This window comes from Chlamydotis macqueenii, chromosome 1, assembly GCF_036417535.1.
Source record: "Chlamydotis macqueenii isolate bChlMac1 chromosome 1, bChlMac1.mat, whole genome shotgun sequence".
In the NCBI taxonomy this organism is placed as follows: Eukaryota; Metazoa; Chordata; class Aves; order Otidiformes; family Otididae; genus Chlamydotis; species Chlamydotis macqueenii.
In genome coordinates, this window is record NC_141556.1 from 209095350 (window position 1) to 209113768 (window position 18419).

At 38.2% G+C, this 18419-nt stretch overlaps 1 protein-coding gene across 1 annotated transcript in view; it reads right to left on the reverse strand.

Moving 5' to 3' along the window:
• DLG2 (discs large MAGUK scaffold protein 2) overlaps positions 1-18419 on the reverse strand; it is a 1053001-nt gene that overhangs the window by 1034011 nt on the left and 571 nt on the right. Inside the window, exons 2-3 of the mRNA XM_086739684.1 lie at positions 17103-18155; positions 2193-2324 (exon numbers count right to left, since the gene is read on the reverse strand). Coding sequence (XP_086595810.1) covers positions 2193-2324; positions 17103-17121 — 151 coding nt within the window. The 5' untranslated portion in view covers positions 17122-18155. The remainder of the gene's footprint in view (positions 1-2192; positions 2325-17102; positions 18156-18419) is intronic.

The window sequence follows — 18419 nt, forward strand, 5'->3', positions numbered from 1 at the left end:
CAGGTTAATGATTCTGTACAAAAATCATATTCTTCATTAGTAGTTACAGTCTAAATATTCAAAAGGTCAATCAATTCCAGATAAAATCAATGTTTGGCAGTTGTAAATGAGATCTTGTTCTGGAAAGTGATGAACGCTCGGACTCTAAAAACTAAGTCTAATTAAGATTAGGCACTCAAAAATGGATGCTTTCAAGATCATTAGACATTCTGTAAATATAAAAGATAAAGGAACATTAGCAGTACAAAACTTCAAAAGAGACCAGAAGCTCTGCCCTAGGTATTTCTTTGTGCGGTGGTCTGATTTATAGGTGAATGGAAGAAATTACGATGAGAAGCTAAAACAGATGTCATGGAAGTGGGTTTTTTTTGAAATACGAATTATGCAAGAACCTCATTATTGATCTTGTAAGAACTTCATCTACCACACTTAAAATAAAATGAGAGGTGACTCTTTTGTATTATTCCAGAATCTAGACCAACCATATAGCAAACCAAATGTAACAATTGAAGACTTTGAACATGTCTTGCGATTCCCAAACCTCATTTATACAAAGAAGCATTTAAGAACAAGGAAAAGACATTCAAAGGCCTACAAGCTAAAATGCCATCTAACTTCCGTGGCACCACACTCCTTCATCTGTTATTGTGGCAATCAGAAGATTTCATTTATTCTTTCGATTCAACCTTAATGTAGCTATAATCACTTTTTCATACCTGACATATGTAATACATCAATAAATACCGCAGTGTAGCCACACATCAAGCACACGTGTCGTTAGAACAACTTGAAGGATTACTCTAAAGTACCACAGAAGTAAATGTACAGCTAATGTCACTTCTGTGACTTGTGTATTTCTTCAGCACATACTTTTATAGTCAAATTTAACTTCATTAAAATAACATAGAAACATCCCACCTTTTTTCATTCTTTAGTTGGAATCTATTTATAACTATATGGTAGATACCGTTCAATTATGAATCTATTTCCTTTTTTAAAGAATATTTTAAAAATTTAAAATTATGTAGGCAGCAATTTAAAATTATGTAGGCTTATAAAATAAAGCTGATCACTTTAAAGAAGCTCAGAGAAATTACAAGTAAAATAGCACTGACATTAATTATTTCCATGTGCAGGAGTGGTAACATACATTTTCCATAAATGCTACTGAAATTACTGAAACTCTTCCCAGAACCCCATCGTCTTCACAGTAACAGTGCAGTATTTACATCCTTCTACTTTTATGATTTATAATAAAAAAATTTCCCTAATTGCTACTGATTGTAGCTCTGCAATGAGCACAGTTGGTACCCTGGCTTCAGACAACCGTAACTTAAAGGTGCATGTGCATCCACAAATATAATTTGTGTTAAAAAATGCGCCCTTCAGACTAGTTCTGCACAAAATTTATTGATGTTTCTAAAGGAATAAAACACCAAGGAGCCAATGCAATGTGAGTAAGAGGGCAGAAAGAGGTAGAGCAAAGGTGATGCACAGTTACTATCACCACTTTCCATGAATGGCAGCACATGCACGGCACGGCACAAGGGACAACAGGGATGCTAGAGGATTATTTTATATAAAGCTCCAAAACACCAAGTGCTCAATTTTGACAAACACCGTCATTTACAAGGTGAAATGGGGACCTTCAAGTAAATGGAAGAAAGACGGAGCGATACGCCAGCACATCTATTTGAACACTGCAACGTTGCATGGATGGGAACATTCTGCTGAAGTTTCACTGTGTCCTTGAGCGTTTTTCTTGACTAATTTCTGAATTTCTTTGGCTGACACTTTTCACAAAAACATAATGCAAAAGACACAAAGATTTTAGATGCTATTTGGTGGCAGTGAAATCAATGAAACTTTGGCCATTTACCTGTGGGGAGATGGCTTCATCTTCAACTTTGCAAAAACAATTATATTCTACTCTGGTTCAGTAATTTCAATTAGATAAAGGATATCAGCAAGATTTAGGAATAATCATTCAATGTCTTATCTTGCACTATTTTTTTATTACTCTTTCCTTCACTATAAATAAGCAAATACCTTTGAAATAGCAGGACAAGTTTCCCAACAGGCTACCTGGAAGAATCATCTCAGCTGTTCCACTGTAAACACCAATTATATAGTGACCAATAAGAAAGTTACTAGGTTTGAACATACATTTAGTATTAAATATTAGTACCTACCTAAAAGTGCCTGAAACAAGCTGCTCTTAAAGATGCCCATCACCTTTCTGATGGCTTTTTTCAGTTGTTGCTCTTCTGGCTTCCTCAGTTTTTTACAATATTCTTCCAGCAGCACTAAAGCTCGGTCAGTATCTAAAAATGAACAACAACAACAAAAAAAAAAGAGTCTTTTACTGGCTCTGGAAAGCATTAAATATTTAATATTTAAATATTAACTCCACATTTCTAAAGGAATTGTTCACACATTAAGGAAAATTTACACCAAATGCTGTTGCATTCTGTCATTAGCTGTACACCATGAGCAACAAAGGCAAAACAGAGAGATTAACCCAACACCAAACCAAAAGGATCACTGGATATCTGAGATCTCTCTGCAAAGAGAAAACGATATTTTGAATGGCATCTATGACAAGTGTTTAATTTAACTTTCATTTATCCAAAACCAGCTGGAAGCTATGGGTTTTGGACCAACTTACAGTTTGCAGAAGCCACAAAATTATAGACAATAACCATTATGGATACCCATGCAGGAAAACTGACCTTAAAACAAATTCAGAGAAGACATGAAAGTGTTTGCTTGACATCTGCTGCACTCAGTTCTCTGTTCTTTGAATAGCAACTGTGCATCTGAAAGGCAGGTGTCCAAGAGGGTGGCTGGCTTTTTTTCGTTCTCTCACTACATAAAATTGCTATCTACCTCTTCAGTAAAAATGAGACACTGAAAGCAGACTTCTATTCATGTGTTGGCTCAAATGTAGAGCTCAAACCTTTCTGTAAGAGTCCAGAAAAAGAGAGCTCTCTGTTTCTCCTACTGCCATTATCTTTGTGTAGTCATTCGCAAAGAGCATGAGTGACATGAAATTGTATTAAAACCAAACATCACCATCGTACACATAAGAAAATAAAGGAAAATGGAGACTCAGACTCCGCCTTTCCTTCTCCCCATCCCAACTAGCTCACAGAAAGGTCCACACACACATATGTATGACACTGAGGTATCTGAACATACATACTGCCACCAAGTTTCCAGTAAGATTACCAAACAGCAACAAAAATGCAAATTAATAATTCTAGTGGAAGAAGTGCCTCAATCTACATCTCTTACAGTAGAGTTCCATGCAAGCTTCATTACCAGGAGAGGTTCAGACTCTTTAGTCAGATTAAACTCAATAAAGTACTGTAAAAAGGCTTGGAAAGGCAAAATAAACTAGTTTTATCATTCTTTTTTCTAAATAACTGAAAGAAAATTTATTTTTTGCTCTATAAAAATTTATCGTCTTTGTTCATCCAAGGATCTGGAACATGATCCATGTAGCGTGGGCCTTACGGTGTGACAATTAGATCAGTTCATAGCAGGGCAGAGACACGACTTGTATTCTGCAAGTTGATAACGTTCTCCAACTAAAAAGGGGAAATATTTAATCAATGATTAATGTTTAACAAGATGCAATTTCTTTTCTTTCTCCTCACAGAAATTCTGACTGGTCACAAACATTTTATCAGAGAAATTAAAAACATAATGAACAAAAAGGAATGGCATTTAAATGTGTATATATATGTCCACACATATATAAAAACGCATGTATGTGTCACATATATATCACATATATATGAAGATTAGGGAGCATTTTATAGCGGTGTAGACATTTATACAATGAAGGAGCTCACAGTTCTCTGCTGCAATCCTGCCTTGAGGGGTAGGTTCTCTCTTGGAGAACGCCTTCGTTCTATGAGAGCTGTCGCTGGGGCAGGTAAGGGTTAGGCAATTGCCTTGTTTTCACCTAAAGTTGGTAGTTCACTTAAGACGCGCTTCTAACCTACAGAGAGAGAAATCAGCTCTTTCATAGGCCAGGTCACAACACCTGGGCTGAGCTCCCACCATGGATCACCCAAATCAAAAGCACAGCCTCAAAACAAAGATCTGAGTCCAAGTGGGATATGTTGGGAATAAAGAACTAATTCTACCTGTGAGGGCAGCTTCTTTTGCCTTGAAAACCCCAGTCACATCATACCTTTCACTGACCTCATGAGTGTGTCTGACCCACCTGTGATGCCTGCGCTTTCCTTTATATACTGAGAGTTCTGGCTGCCCTCAATAAAATAATTAGTTAATAACTTAAAGCATGGGTTGCAATCAGGCATTCACCTTCCCCTCAGTACAGACAGGCGTATGCAATGAATACATGATTATTTATATGAAAGTGAAGCAGCAGAAAGTGGTGGAAAACTACTGTAAAGTATCCAGTACTGAGGACACTTTTCAGAAGTGAACGACCTGAGAAATCAGGAAAATGGGATTTGAACCCCTGCCTCCCATTGGGCTCCACACAAGAGACACCCTACCACTTCTTTCTTAATTACTTGGTGAAGCGTGCTGACATCTCCTCCTTCATTAATCATTCCTTCCCTAAAGTGTAAGGTTTGGGGTTTTTTTTTTAAAAAAAAAGGTAGGAAAAAAGTACCATCCTTTAAGGGTAAAAGCAGAGTTTTTATTTTCACTCAAATTGCCATTTTTCAGTTCATCAAGATAGAAAAAGCCTACTTCTGATTGACTCCAAAACAGTCCTAAACTCTGCAAACTGAACAACCAGCCACATAGCACAGTTCCAGTGTTAAATCTAAATCCTGGCTTAATCCAAGATCAAGTAATTATCTTCCTGCCACATTTCCCTCTCTAGCTTTAACAGGATACATTAATTTCTACTCCCTCCTTAAGCTTTTGCACAGAGTTGCAGTTTTTTCCTGCACCACACTTGGTGGCAAATTTTCCAAATAACCTGTGATGGGTTGCATGTGCTGGGAGATCCAGTCACCTCCAGGCTGCCCTGCTTTTGCTGAAAGCCACCAGCGATATTCTGGTATCAACTGGAAACATATCTTGACCAAAAGTATTTTAGCGTGTCGGGGAGAGGGCTGTCCCCACTGCTACTGGTGCACTCCTGAAACACCTGGAGGCTTATGGAGACTATGCGAATCTCCAGTCATTTTGGCACCAGATTAGGCTTTCAAAACAGCACCTTTCAGCCTTTTTGACGAACTTTAAATTACTTGGGACCTGCTCTTCATATGGATTTGTACAGTATTTAGCATGAAGGGGCATAACCCTGTTCAGCACCACCACACAACATTCATACCTCTGCACAACAATCAAACAGAAATATGAGAGAAACATGCTACGGCCTGTCTCTCCAAGATAATAACCAACCTCAACTTTCAGTTATACGCAAAACAGATGAGAACATTCAGTACTTTGCTTTTTTGGGCTGACAGCTACAAAGCTTAACTAATATTCAACTGCAAGAACTGACTGCCTGGACTGCAGCACAGCAGTCAAATAAGGACCATATTCCCTGCCACCCAAATGAAAAACTGAATTCCCACACATTCTTCTCCTCAAGAATGATGACAGACTGGTGGTTTTCATAACGGACTGGATCACTGTATGGCTGGGACGACAATATCCACTGGAGGACATGGTTCATTTTCAGCAGCCAAAATAAGTCCTGTACTTACAGTTTGAGTGTCTTACAAATGCAACTAATACATCTTTGTTCTATGGTACCATTTTTCTTCAGTGCTCATATCAAACCCAAATTCAAGCAAGATCACAAATCCACTGAATACACAACTTAATATCCTAAGTTGTGGGTCTCCGTGTTGATTCTGAGTAGGTCCTTTGTCTGGTAACAAAAGACCACTGAAAAATAAAAATCAGCTCTGCCCCAAGAGGTCTACTGGATATAGTTCCAGTTTTTCTTACTGTTCCTTTCCATATTACGCCACTATTTTTAAATTAACCTTATTGGCTTTGAAAGATGACTTTGACAAGAACCATTTAGAAGATATAGTCCTACAAAAACTCACATATATTCCAAACAGTATATGCATTACTGTTTTGTTTAAGTAAATCATACTCAAAACATCTTAATGCAATAAGAAGAAAAATTTCTTTAAGGACAAAATAGCTTTTATGGTCCTACAGTATCTTTTCCAAGAATTTATCAGTTGACCCAAACTAACTAACAATTCTGCAAATTTTATTGCTTTATCAATCCATAATTTTTTAACTGGTTCATAAATGTTTGTGGTTTATGTCACTGCTCAGGGAATGGGCAATTGCTACAATACAACAAATCAGAGATACGTGATACTGAAACAGAACTGTAGAGCAATAACTTTGCTTACTGGATTGCTTTGGAAAACTTTTTCCTCCTTCAAACAACCTAGAGTTTTACCACACAAGAAATTATTTATTTTTCCTTCTACAGAATGAGTCTCTGCTTAATGTAATGTATTGATCTATACAAGAATTAAAAAAAAAAAAATAAGCCAATCCTTTCCTTGGAGTTATTATTCATAAGTAGATAGTTATACTATAGAGTCAAAAAATATGCTGGGGCAATCCTCATACATCTGATGAAACAAATAATAAAATTATATAGAAAATGCATTGTTAATGCAACCCAAGTTATATTTTAACAAAATGTAGCTTCAGTATAACTGAGAGAGAAGAAGTTTTGCGGGGATAGTGTCAACAAGAAATGAAGCCATACGTCCAAGCTGGTACAGAGCAGTGTGTATTATATATCAGGAGAAATGAACTTCTCACCAATAAACAATTGTTTCCTAAAGCATTCCTCTTAAAATGTAAGCATATGTACACATATGAAAGACTAAATGTCATAATTACACATATTTAAAAGCAAGAAAGGAAATTCTGCAATTAATTTATCATCTACTTTGATAAAATGATGTCAAAATCAATTCTACCTTAGCTACTTCTCAAGGTCCCTATCCAAGATCTGGATGCCACTTGCAATACCAACCAGTACCTTAAAACACAACGACTTCCTTCCTCTTCCAGTCTATTTCTGGGTCTTTGCCATGCTCTCAAAGAAAAGCATGTAAACATTGTGAAATCAGAATGTCATTATTTTACGTCCACTTTACACTGGTTAAACAACTACACAGCAGCAGCACTACAGAGGAACAAGTAGAGTTGAAGCACCACAGCTCTGCTGGTGTGGAGGCAAGTCATGTTGATTAAAAAGTCTTTGATACGTACGCACTGTGCCTTCACATGGACAGAGGACGACACAGTCATGCCCACACATGGCAGTTCACACAACGTGACACCTATGGGAATGTCCATAGGATACAGGAAACAGTTTTCCTAAATATCTCCCAGATGTTACTCAAACCATTTATCCTTCAGATGAACTAAATATATTGGGTCTGAAGGTAATTTAGGAATATCTTTGAATTTCAGTAATTAAATTGCAAAAGATTCGACTAACAGGATTAACTGAAACGATACAAAAAAGATAAAACTGATTCAAAACCAATCTCCAAGAAGCTCCATTTTCAAAACTCCTCAAACCATGGTATGTTGAATGATGATGACTCAAAAAAGATGATGAAAGCACCATATAATTCAGGCAGATGCTGTTACGTACCTATTTTCAAGCCCTTAGAGCTCCTTCAGCCATACAGGCTGAATTCTATATGGACTCATATACAATACCGGCCAGGACCAAACACTGGTTTTGTGGACGAACTGTGATGCTTTGTCATCCGCCACTCTGCTGAGTTTTGCTGCTGCCTTCCATAGGAGCATTCCTGTCACCTAACTCCTGCTACGAAGCAAGGCAGCTCAGAAAATGGGGAGAAAAAAAAAGCAAAGAAGATTCCAAACTCAGCAAGAACTGGAAGCTTCTGCCTTGCACACGCAGGAGATCACAGTCCGTTGGCTAACAGTGCCCTGCAGTTGGCAGCCAAGCCTCCAACAGTCTGTTGGTAAGTTTAAGATCATATTTCCATTTCTTTCCTCTCATTGGCATCAGTTTGTGAACAAAAAGACTTCTGGGGTCTTGTATTAGGTCTTCCTAATTGTATCTGCTCCTTTTTCTAAGAGGGATTTTGATTATTTTCTGACTTGTGAAGTCTGTGGCATAGGTAACTTTTTAAAGAAAAACAAGTCAATACATTTCAGGAGACCCTTTCCAGCTTTTGGACAATTAGAACTGGGAAAATGTAGGGCGCTGAAGCTGGAAAAGGCATGAAGAATGGGGGAGGAAAAACAGCAGCCAAAATAGAAGTGAGAAATGCAATCAGAGCACTTGGAAAGAGAGCAAGGAAGTTTCCTCAGTGAACTTTGATAACTGCAGAAGAAAAGGATCTCAAAAACTACATTTACTTTTGGGGAGTTCGCACCTTCATTTAGATGATCACTGACAAAAGACCCAGAGGTCTGAGCAGACGCTGTTCCCCGCCTCAATTATTTTAGGATCTCTTTATTTGATCTTCTGCCCTGTAAAGCCCCGAAAATTAAAATGAGTTGTTATAGATCAATGAGAGGGGATGCAGCAGTTTATAAGAAATTCTCAGGGAACCTGCCTGGGGACAGATCCAAGCCGAAGCCATCAGTAACTCATTTACCTTTCTTAACCATCGCACACAACAGAAAACACAAAGGAATACGTCCTGTTAACACGCAGTGCTCTGTACACACAGAGGAGGTGTAAGCCAGTTACATTTTAGAAACAAACACGCGGAACAGTACACTAAGATGGCTGAGAAAAACACTGTAGGCTCCATTGCTTCAAAAGGCTTTAAGAACTATTAGAGAAATGACGATCAGCAAATATTTGCATATAAACATCAATATGAGACACAAATTAATCTAGCAGGGAGAGCAGAGTGGGAATATGTGGCCCTGTACAAACCAGAAACCTCTCAGTGTCCCGGCTCCCTCGTATCTGCAGTAGGACTTTAAGGAACTACCGAGAAAACACAACATATGGGTTAGGTAACCTTGAGGAAACATAAGGCATTACGTATGTGACAAATACTATCGCCCAGTGGGATGAGCACTCACAACAAACAAGCAAAAGGGTTAAAAATAACAGCTTCTCAGAGTGTGCAGGACACGAAAACCCATCTTCTGCCCTGCTAGGGAAAACAACTGGACAGAAAAATGGGAGTTTAATTATTTAAGGGATTATCAGGCAGGCTTATTTCTGGGGTTTCAGCTTTTAGGAACCAGATTAGCACATAGAGGAGACTGACACATGGTCTGTGACGATTAATCTCGGGCCAGCAGAGAGACTCTTTCAAGGAATGATATTTAAAGTTAAGGTTGCCCTCTGAGTTGCCCTTGCTCTCCATTAACTGTAAAAATAAGTGCAACCTCTCCAAATTAACCGTAGCCTCGGTGAATTCTCTGCACAGACTGCTTTCCTGGAGAACACAAGTTCAGGAACAGCTCGGTTGTGAAGCGATGTTATTCTAAACCTCGATGCTGTTAGCAGACAAGAAGTGGGCCAGATATTCCGTCAGAAGAACCGCTATGCAAGCACCCAGCCAGTGTCACAGAACAAGGCAATAGGAAGTGCTCAGGTATATTCAGGGGAAACCAGGCACCCAAATGCCAAGGGAAACTGGACTACAGTAAAAAGGATGGGCAGCTCTGCACTGCACGGTGTTAACATGCGGTCGTGTTACCGCAGGTCTCTGAGCTCCGAAGAGCCAGAGCAAAAGGCTGCGATCAAGGTTGCACAGCAGCCTCTTGTTACAGAATATTGATTTGTGCGGCTGATGCAACGAAGAGGGCAAAATGCTCTGGGAGTCAGAATGCTTTGAAGGGCAGGCGTTATCCTGCGATGTGTCAGCTGAATTCTCTGAGAAACAGAAATTACAGAAACCCAGAGCCCGGAGGAGCCCCGTTAGGTTTTCAGTTTACCTCCCTGCTGTGCAGAAGGACCCAGCCATCCCAGAGAGACCTGTCTAACTGCACTGGTACCCTCTTACAAAGTCCACAAGATCCCTCACCATCTGGTTTCAGTGCTTGAAGGTTCCAGAGGTTTTTTCTACTATATAATTTCCAACTTTTTTTGTTATAAATCAGGACAACTACTTCTTGTCCTCCAGATGTGGAAAGCAAAGCACCGTTATTCCCTCTATAGCCTCTTCTATATTGTGCGACTTGTCATGTCCCTCCCCAGCTCAGTCTCCTTTTTTTTTTCCAGGCTAAACAGTTCCTGCTCCAGCCACTTTTGTACATAGTTTACATTTCCAAAGTCTCTCATTTTCTTTTCTGGAATTAAATTTACCTTAAATATATTCCTTTAAACTTGACTAACTGTACTTACCCAAGGAACAGGATAAATATATAAAGATCAGTTAGTGACTGGCTCAGCATAAAATCACAAACTTTTCTCCAGCATTTCTGCTTACCAGAAAGCACCGTGAAAACCAAGCTGCATTCCTGCTTTACTGCCCCAGATGGGAATACCTGCCCCCAGCAATCCCACAGATACCTCTCTACTCACCCCTTCCTGTAAACTACAATTAATTCTTGAAAAAATACTTAGTATATACTTAGTACTAATATTAAATCAACAATGCAAATATGAAAATGGAATGAAAAATGAAGCCATAAACCCCCAAAATGATGTAGCACCAAACTAAAACCTCTTATTTATGCAGCAGAATAAATGGAAATTGACATCTTAACAGTGTAAAATTATTAAAGAGCCCTCCTTTAAAAAGCTTACAATCTAATTGTATGTATCACACAAAACTAGTGGAACTTGATGTATAGTTACAAGAATAAAAGCTAGACGTTAGACACTTATTAGAGCTGCTGTGGGTTGAGGGTTTGATACCTTAAGAGAACATTCAACATCAACATTATCCTAGACGTGAAAATTGGAATGAGGCAGAAAGCTAACAAAAAGATGTCTGTTCTGGAATAAAGAACTTCCAAACTCATACAAAAGAAGTATTATTTCACATGAAAGCAAAAAATGTGGAATTAAGAAAATTCAGATCTAATTCAGTAACACTAATATCTTTCTAGAAATGCAAAAAAAAAATAAATAAAATGGAATGAGATTAAACCGCCTTTATTTATTACCAAAATACGCATTATGCTCTTACATTTTCTCACATTGACTTTGGAACTTTTCATCTAAGAACCTTGTATTAGACTAGTCCCTGAGTTTGGTTTGGGGTTTGTTTCTGGTGTTTTGGGGCTGGTTTTTTGGTTGTTTTGTTTTGTTTGGTTTTTTAAAGCACAGCTCAACAGGCAAGGGTTCTGTCTGTAAACCCATAAACTGTCCAGACTCCCTCTTTCCAGGAAACTCTACATGATTCAGTTCCCTGAAAAAATGTGTTTTGGAGGAAGCATTGATCTCTTCAGCCCAAAAGTAAAGATATGCTCAAGGACATTTGCATTAACTTGTCCTGGTGAAGAGAGTTTAATGCCACCAAAAGCTCCTCTGGACCACAGTCCTTTAAATGCAAATAGTTTCTTCACATATTTTGCATGTTGGTTACTACTGTCATCACCCATCAGGTCAAGGTAGCTTCGCTGGCTATTTCTGGGATTAATGTGGCAAGAGAAAACATAATCTTTATTTTTATAAAGATGTTGTTTGGCACTGTTTTAGTCTACAGTAAATATAAGAAGATACCACAGTGAAACAGGCCTTAAATACTTGTAAGAAGCAACCTGATATGACCTGACCAAAAAAAAAGCAAATCTGAGTAAGGCAGATTTTTCTCATTTTGCTGAAGCAGGGACTGCAAAATCAACTTTTAGCACATTTGGCCACTAGTTACAAATTCAGCTTTTTCTCCATGGTCACCCTCTGACATCTAACTTGGCCATCTGGAACAAATTCAGAAGGAAAAAAAGAGAGGATGAGAAAGAAAAAAAATATGCTTACAACGCAAGATACCATTACTTCTACTGAGTGCAATACGCATTTAACAGGAATGGAGGAGAGGATGCACAGCTGCCTCTTGTGTTTGTATCAACACTATGGTTGCCTCCAGTTCTAGTGACTAACTACAATAATTTCTAACACGTTTTTCCCCACAAAAATAATGAATAGTGTTAATTTATAGCAGTCAAAGAACAGACAACGTCAGCTGTCATAAATATCTCAGCTAAGGAGATGGTTTTTCTGCTAAAATTTATATGAGAGACAGACATTGTCTAACTGAGGCAATGGAGTTAGTGCGGTTACCCTGTGTTCCCTCTACGGTCTATGGGGAGAGAGAAGATGACAATTGTCAAGAAGAAAATTCAGATCTTAGGTGGGTTAAAATGTCCTTGGAAGGTGGACCTCTCTCTGCTGACCAACGCAGCCCTCCAGGACAAGAAGCTAGGCACCCTATGCAGATGAGGCAACTAAAATGAGATGGAACTGCATTAAACATCTGACAGACACCAGAACAACGGCAGAACTGGAAAAAGAATATAAAATTCACTATTCCCAGTCCAGAGTCAACTTAGCTTTGCAGCCTGCATTTATATAACAAAGACTTCTTCTGTATTATGCCTGCTCCGATAGTCCTTTTGTGCGCAAAATATCTCACTGTTGCTCACAAAGGAAACAATGTCTGGTTGGAAAAAGATTACTGCCATAAAAGCAGCTACAACTTTAAATTAAAGCTTTATGGTGCAAGTTGGCAAAGTTTGGATAGCCATTTTCTGCCACTTGTTTGCTTAGCTCTTGGAAAACTAAAATGGTTCTTTCCAGTCTGTAAACGTAACCTACAACTTTGCACTGCTCCCAGTCAATTCACTGTAAAAACTGAGAGGCAGCTGAACAGAACTTGGAGTGAAAAATGTGGCCTTTTAGCTCTGTACTTATCTGAGAACACTTATTCAGTAACTGAAAGGACAAAAAGCCTGTAATACCAATGACTTATTAGAAGTAAAAGGGAAACAAAAATCTCCAATACGCACTGGATGTCCTGCTGTAAGCTGTAAGGAGCCTACGACTACATTCACTAAGATTTTGGAGCACAAAAAGTTATGATCCTAAATTTAAATGTTGTTATCTAAGAAGAAGTTGCCAGTTTTAAAGAGATTTAGGGCACGAAGAACTCCAATGCATTAACAGGAGCTAGCTTTGTCTGGTCCTTCATGAACTTTGCTTTGAAAGTTCCTGCTGAATCGGTTTTAGACCCCTTCCTTTCAACAACAGATCAGCCACATAAAGTTAGCATTACCGCTACAAAATCTAGCATTTCACAAAGTGTATCTGTCAGATTCTTCTAAAGGGCACCAAAGTAGTCCATGTGAGATCAGATTGAGACTTTTTAATTCTTGACATTGATGGACTTAATAAAACATGTCCTTGAAAGCATTTCTTTATATAAGAGGTATGATGAAAAAAGTTATTCCATCACAAAGAGAACCAGCATGTCTTTATAAACTGGCTACAAGGTAGAGTGAGTCAAGAAGATACTAATAGCAACCCAGAAGTTTCATCTGGCTAAAGAGACAATTCCTCTCAGCCTCAGAGACAGAAAGTGGGATCAGGGCAGTGTAAATCTCAACATACAAGTATCTCTTACTGCCTAGACATAGCTAGATGTGTAAAGACGATGACAGGGTTAGTCTAGAAGCACGTGTGCAGGCAGGCATCTAGATGTGGGGGTTCCTGCCATCGCCGTGTGAATCACAAGCAGGGTTCCAAAACTGGAATCTGGTCTCCATCACAGAGGAGCACGGATCTGATTAGTTCTTTCCATCACTGTGAAAGGCATGAATGAATTACAGGAGCATTTTCGGCTCTTAACTATTCTGTAGATGAATCCAAAGTGTATGTAATTACAGAGCTAAATATAGTCCCTTACAGTTAACTGAAATCAACTCAGCTAAGTAACTCAGGGAGAGAGGGAGAGAAGACATCTAAAAACACAAAAACCTGACTTCACTTCTCCTGTACAGTAGTACTACTTTACTTTGAAGTGAAGCTTTCCTCAAGAAGATCCATAAATTTTTAACGAATAGTTGTATTCAAACATATCCTAGTTTGTTTGTGAAAGGGAAGTAAAAATCAAGCAAAAATAATGAATTTGTTTACTTCTCAAATCTGTTCATCCCACTGTCTCTAAACAGCACTGTCCAACAACTAATTTTGTAACCAAAAGCAAATGTCTGCTTCAATTTAAAATTATACGTGTACTTAAGTGAAAGGTGAGCAACCAAAAGCCGAAGAGAATAGTCATTTGTTTAATCACACACCAATAGTGCAATAATCCATACAATGCCTCATCCCTTATGTAAAGGCAGCACATTCTACCCCGGCACGGTACTTCGTTCTCCCTTTCCAGCCTTTTTTTTTTTTTTTTTTCCCCCTGAGACTAACAGCAAGCATGCCAACTCTGAATATTTTTGGGAATGTGGCGCCTTATTTCCCTCCAGAATGAAGTGAGAAACATATCCTTTTACTCTAGCACATCAGGGAAGGGCAATCACATACTGACACAACACGAACAGAACCAGTAGTAAGTCTTTTTTCCATACCCATAAGAAATCAATGCTTACAGATTTTTTTCATATTAAGTAAAGTATTTTTTCTTAACTAAACAGGCCTAGACTTTTAAAACCAAAATGGCAGACATGGTATCAAGCAGCAAGGAGAAGTGTAAATTAGGTCCAAAGCTGTGTGAAACTTTAGACCAGTATGAGATGTAAGAGCTCTTTCGAAGTAAAATTCTCAAAATGCAGTCACTGTGATTCAGAAAGACCGAGAACCCATCAATGCCAAAGAAAGTACAGTGATAAATATCAGGATATTTAAAAACTTGTTTTTACAGGTTTCTCTGCCTCAAAACTGATGTTAGGAGACTGTTTTGAGCAAATCCAAAATAGCAATACATTGAGAAGTGCTGAAAGGGAAAGGGATTAATGCTGCTATTGAAATACATACTGTTGCACAGCCGAGAAGGGAGTATCCCACCGAGATTTCTACAGATGGCATGAGTGGGAAAGACAATAGACATGAACTCCCAAATACAAAAGACCAGAAAGGGAAAATGAATCATCAACAGAAACACGAAACTAGTTAGACACAAAGTTCTGTCAAAAGCATAAATCATATAAATAAGGAAAAAAAAAAAAAAAAAGAAAAAATTCCCTCAATCTCCCTAATATTCATAGGAGTATTAAGGATTACCTGTAACAACAGCAGATCTTATTTAAAATGGTAGCGTGTTTCAAGTTGCCAGCATGCTTTTCATTACACTCACAAAGGTAAAGTCTATTGCACGGACCAGAGAAGTTAAGTCATTCGCAATAATAATAAAGTTGCTGATTCGCTAACATTTTTAATCCTGCAATTTACATGCTTAAATACATTTTTAACAATATCCTTTTAATACTCAAACACATTCCCACTGGCAACTTCAGTACACTGATTGGTGTGACAGCTTAAAGTATTTCCAGGCGGGTATCTGGGGTCTCTTGAGTTTATATTTGAAAATTGTCAAAATACAAATCCTCATAAGACAAAAGAAGAAATTAAAGCCTTCATGTACTTTAACACTAACCCAGATTGTCTTGAAACAAACAGGAAATCCACAGATTTTTAAGGCCAGAGGGGACCGCTATGATTGCCAATCTAACTTCCTGCACAAAGCAGCCCATAAGATTTCACCCAAAAAATCCCGCAGCAAGTATTTTGAAACTGAATTACAGCTAAACATCCAGCACAGAAACATCCTTAGTGTAAATCAACTAGTTCAGGATTAAAACTTAAGATATGAAAAGACAGTCTTAATTTTCCTTCTGTAAACAGGCAGAGTACGCAAGCCTCACCAGTACATCAGGATGACACGTTAACAGCACAGCAGGATGAATTATTTAGGGACAGTACTCCTCCATACACGTTCCCATCTTTACTACACATAATTGTTAGTAATTACATGAATGACAACACGATCCATTAAAATATTTCCATTTTGAAAATTCATTTCTACACGGTCATCCGTTAAAATACAGTCACATTTATTGTAAATAAATAAATCCCATTTTTGCAAATAAATCCCATTTTTTTTAAATAAATCCCCCTTTTTTGTATTAAAATAATTCTAGCAATCTGCGTGTTTTTATCATTATGTACATAGTAAAAGTTAACTCGTAACCAATACTGAAGGGTTATTCCTACAAGGAATTGACTATCTCCCCACTTCTGTTGTGTAACATTCACTTCTTGATCCTTCCCCCACGTTTTGGTATCATCAGATCCAGGGATATATCAGATTCAGAGACATCTGGATAGATGAGCCAAACAGAAAAGGTTCACATGCCATTTATTCTATTAGTATATTCTGAAATTTTACATTGGTGTCGTATTTGCAAGGGACCAGAAATAACCTAAGGTCTACAAGTGTTTTCAGAGTAAAAATTTGCCCTCATATATTCCTCAATGTTTGTTTGGGCACTGGAAACCACATTTTCCAAAGCTGCTTCTGTACTTGCTGTAATCATAAACTTGAGGAGAGAAGGGGCAAAACGTAAGGCTGGTCATCTTTTCTTAAATGCTGCCATACTACAGTCATAAATGTACTACTTTTATATTGCATGAAAGCATGGAAATCAAAGTTAGCTAAAATCACATTTTAAAAAAACACGTTCAAATCGCCTTCAAAACACAGATCTCATAACTTTTATTTAAAACTGGCGTTGAAACTTTGTTATTTATTTATGCTGCTATTGATGGCTGATGTTTATCCGCCAGACATGTGAAGAATAGATAACAGACTAAACCCATGATTTTAAAATTCAGTAGCGTTTGTAAGAGAGGCTTCTCACAATACTAAATGCCAAGCTTTTCTCTTGGTGCCTGTTCAAGATCTCTGATGGCTGATCTTTACAAAATAACTTATCTGAGGCCAAATTTGACGTGACAAGTCCTAAAACACGGCACAGAAATACTTTTAAAAATCAGTATTATAAACGCACAGATTTCTCCCCCATTTTCAACGCAAAAGAAAAACAATTCCAATCCCCCATTAAAACACTTTTAATTTCAAATTGTAAGTACTAGAAATCAACAATCTAACAAAACGAAGACGCAATATGAGATATGAAGCTTCATAGCCCACCTTTCTTCTTGACTGGCATTCTTCTTCCTACTTCTGAATCTGGTTGCAAGTGCTTATTTACAGGTATTAACGACGTACACTTTGCGAGGTCAGGAACTGACTATCTATTGCAAAACACTTTTACAGTTCAGTGAGGAAATGCAGCTTCAATCTTCATTTCTATCAATACTTGCTGTTTTCTTGTATTGGACTTCTGATGCTTCCCACAAATAAGAAAAAAAAAGGGGAAAAAAAGAAGCTTTTTGATTTTTTTTTTAAAGAGAAGTTTTCAATTTCTTTAAAATATATTTGAATCTATAAAAATACAAGAGAAAATGTTCCTTGGCAATATAAAACCTTATTATAACTCCTCTTCTGGCAGCAAATTTTGAAAATTAAAATATTTTATGTAATACAATTAAGGCACAGTCCATCTCTAGGCAGCTGTCTTAATACTCCACCTGTACATACTCAAAAACATATTATTGGCAGGACAAAAACTCCCAAGTAATCCAAATAAGAAGGAAGACAAAACCAATCCAAAGTGACTCTTTAAACTTCTTTCACTTCTTGAATGAATCTTGCTAGCTACGCATTAGGTGACTACACAGCAGACTGAAAAGGTCCCTTTTTCCTCACCAGACAACAGCTTTCAAATATCACCCTTACCAACAGAAGTCACTGGCCAGTCACTTCCATTTTTATTATCTGCAAGCCACCCAGCCTTATGGTCTTTAATGTCCCTCTGATCCTCCCATGTATTAAAAGAGAGGATTGAAAACGAGGAAAGCAATCCCTTGACCTGGAATTATTAAAGTGACAGTGCTGCTCACTGGGCACTTTGGCAAAGCAGACTGCTTTATACTGGAGTCATTTACTTCATGCCATTTCTTCCCTTGCACAGAAGCCACCTCGTGAAAGAGGAATAAGGAGAGAAGAGCTTCACAAAAGGTTCATTTTCAGAGATAATGATGTATTAATGAAATAAAAAGCAAGCCGTGAGATCAGTCCAGAGTTTCCCGTTCAGAAGCACAGCTGGTTGGCTTCAGTACGAGCCTCTCTCTCTCCCTTGTTCTGGAAAAACAAAAAGAGAGAAACAGAAACGGGATAGATTTTCCTCATCTAGCTCGTTAAGAAAAAGTACGAAAAAGATGCACAAGCTCCAAACGCTTCCCTTCCCCGCATGAGGAGCTGCGATGCACATGACAGGGCTTTGCTTTGCATCGTCTTCTTTAGGAGACGGAAACGGCATTTGTGAAGGGGTCGGCTCTGTTTGGCTCTTTAACGTTCACAAACGGGATCTGCCCGTCCCCGCTTCCCTCCAAGCAGGGACTCTCC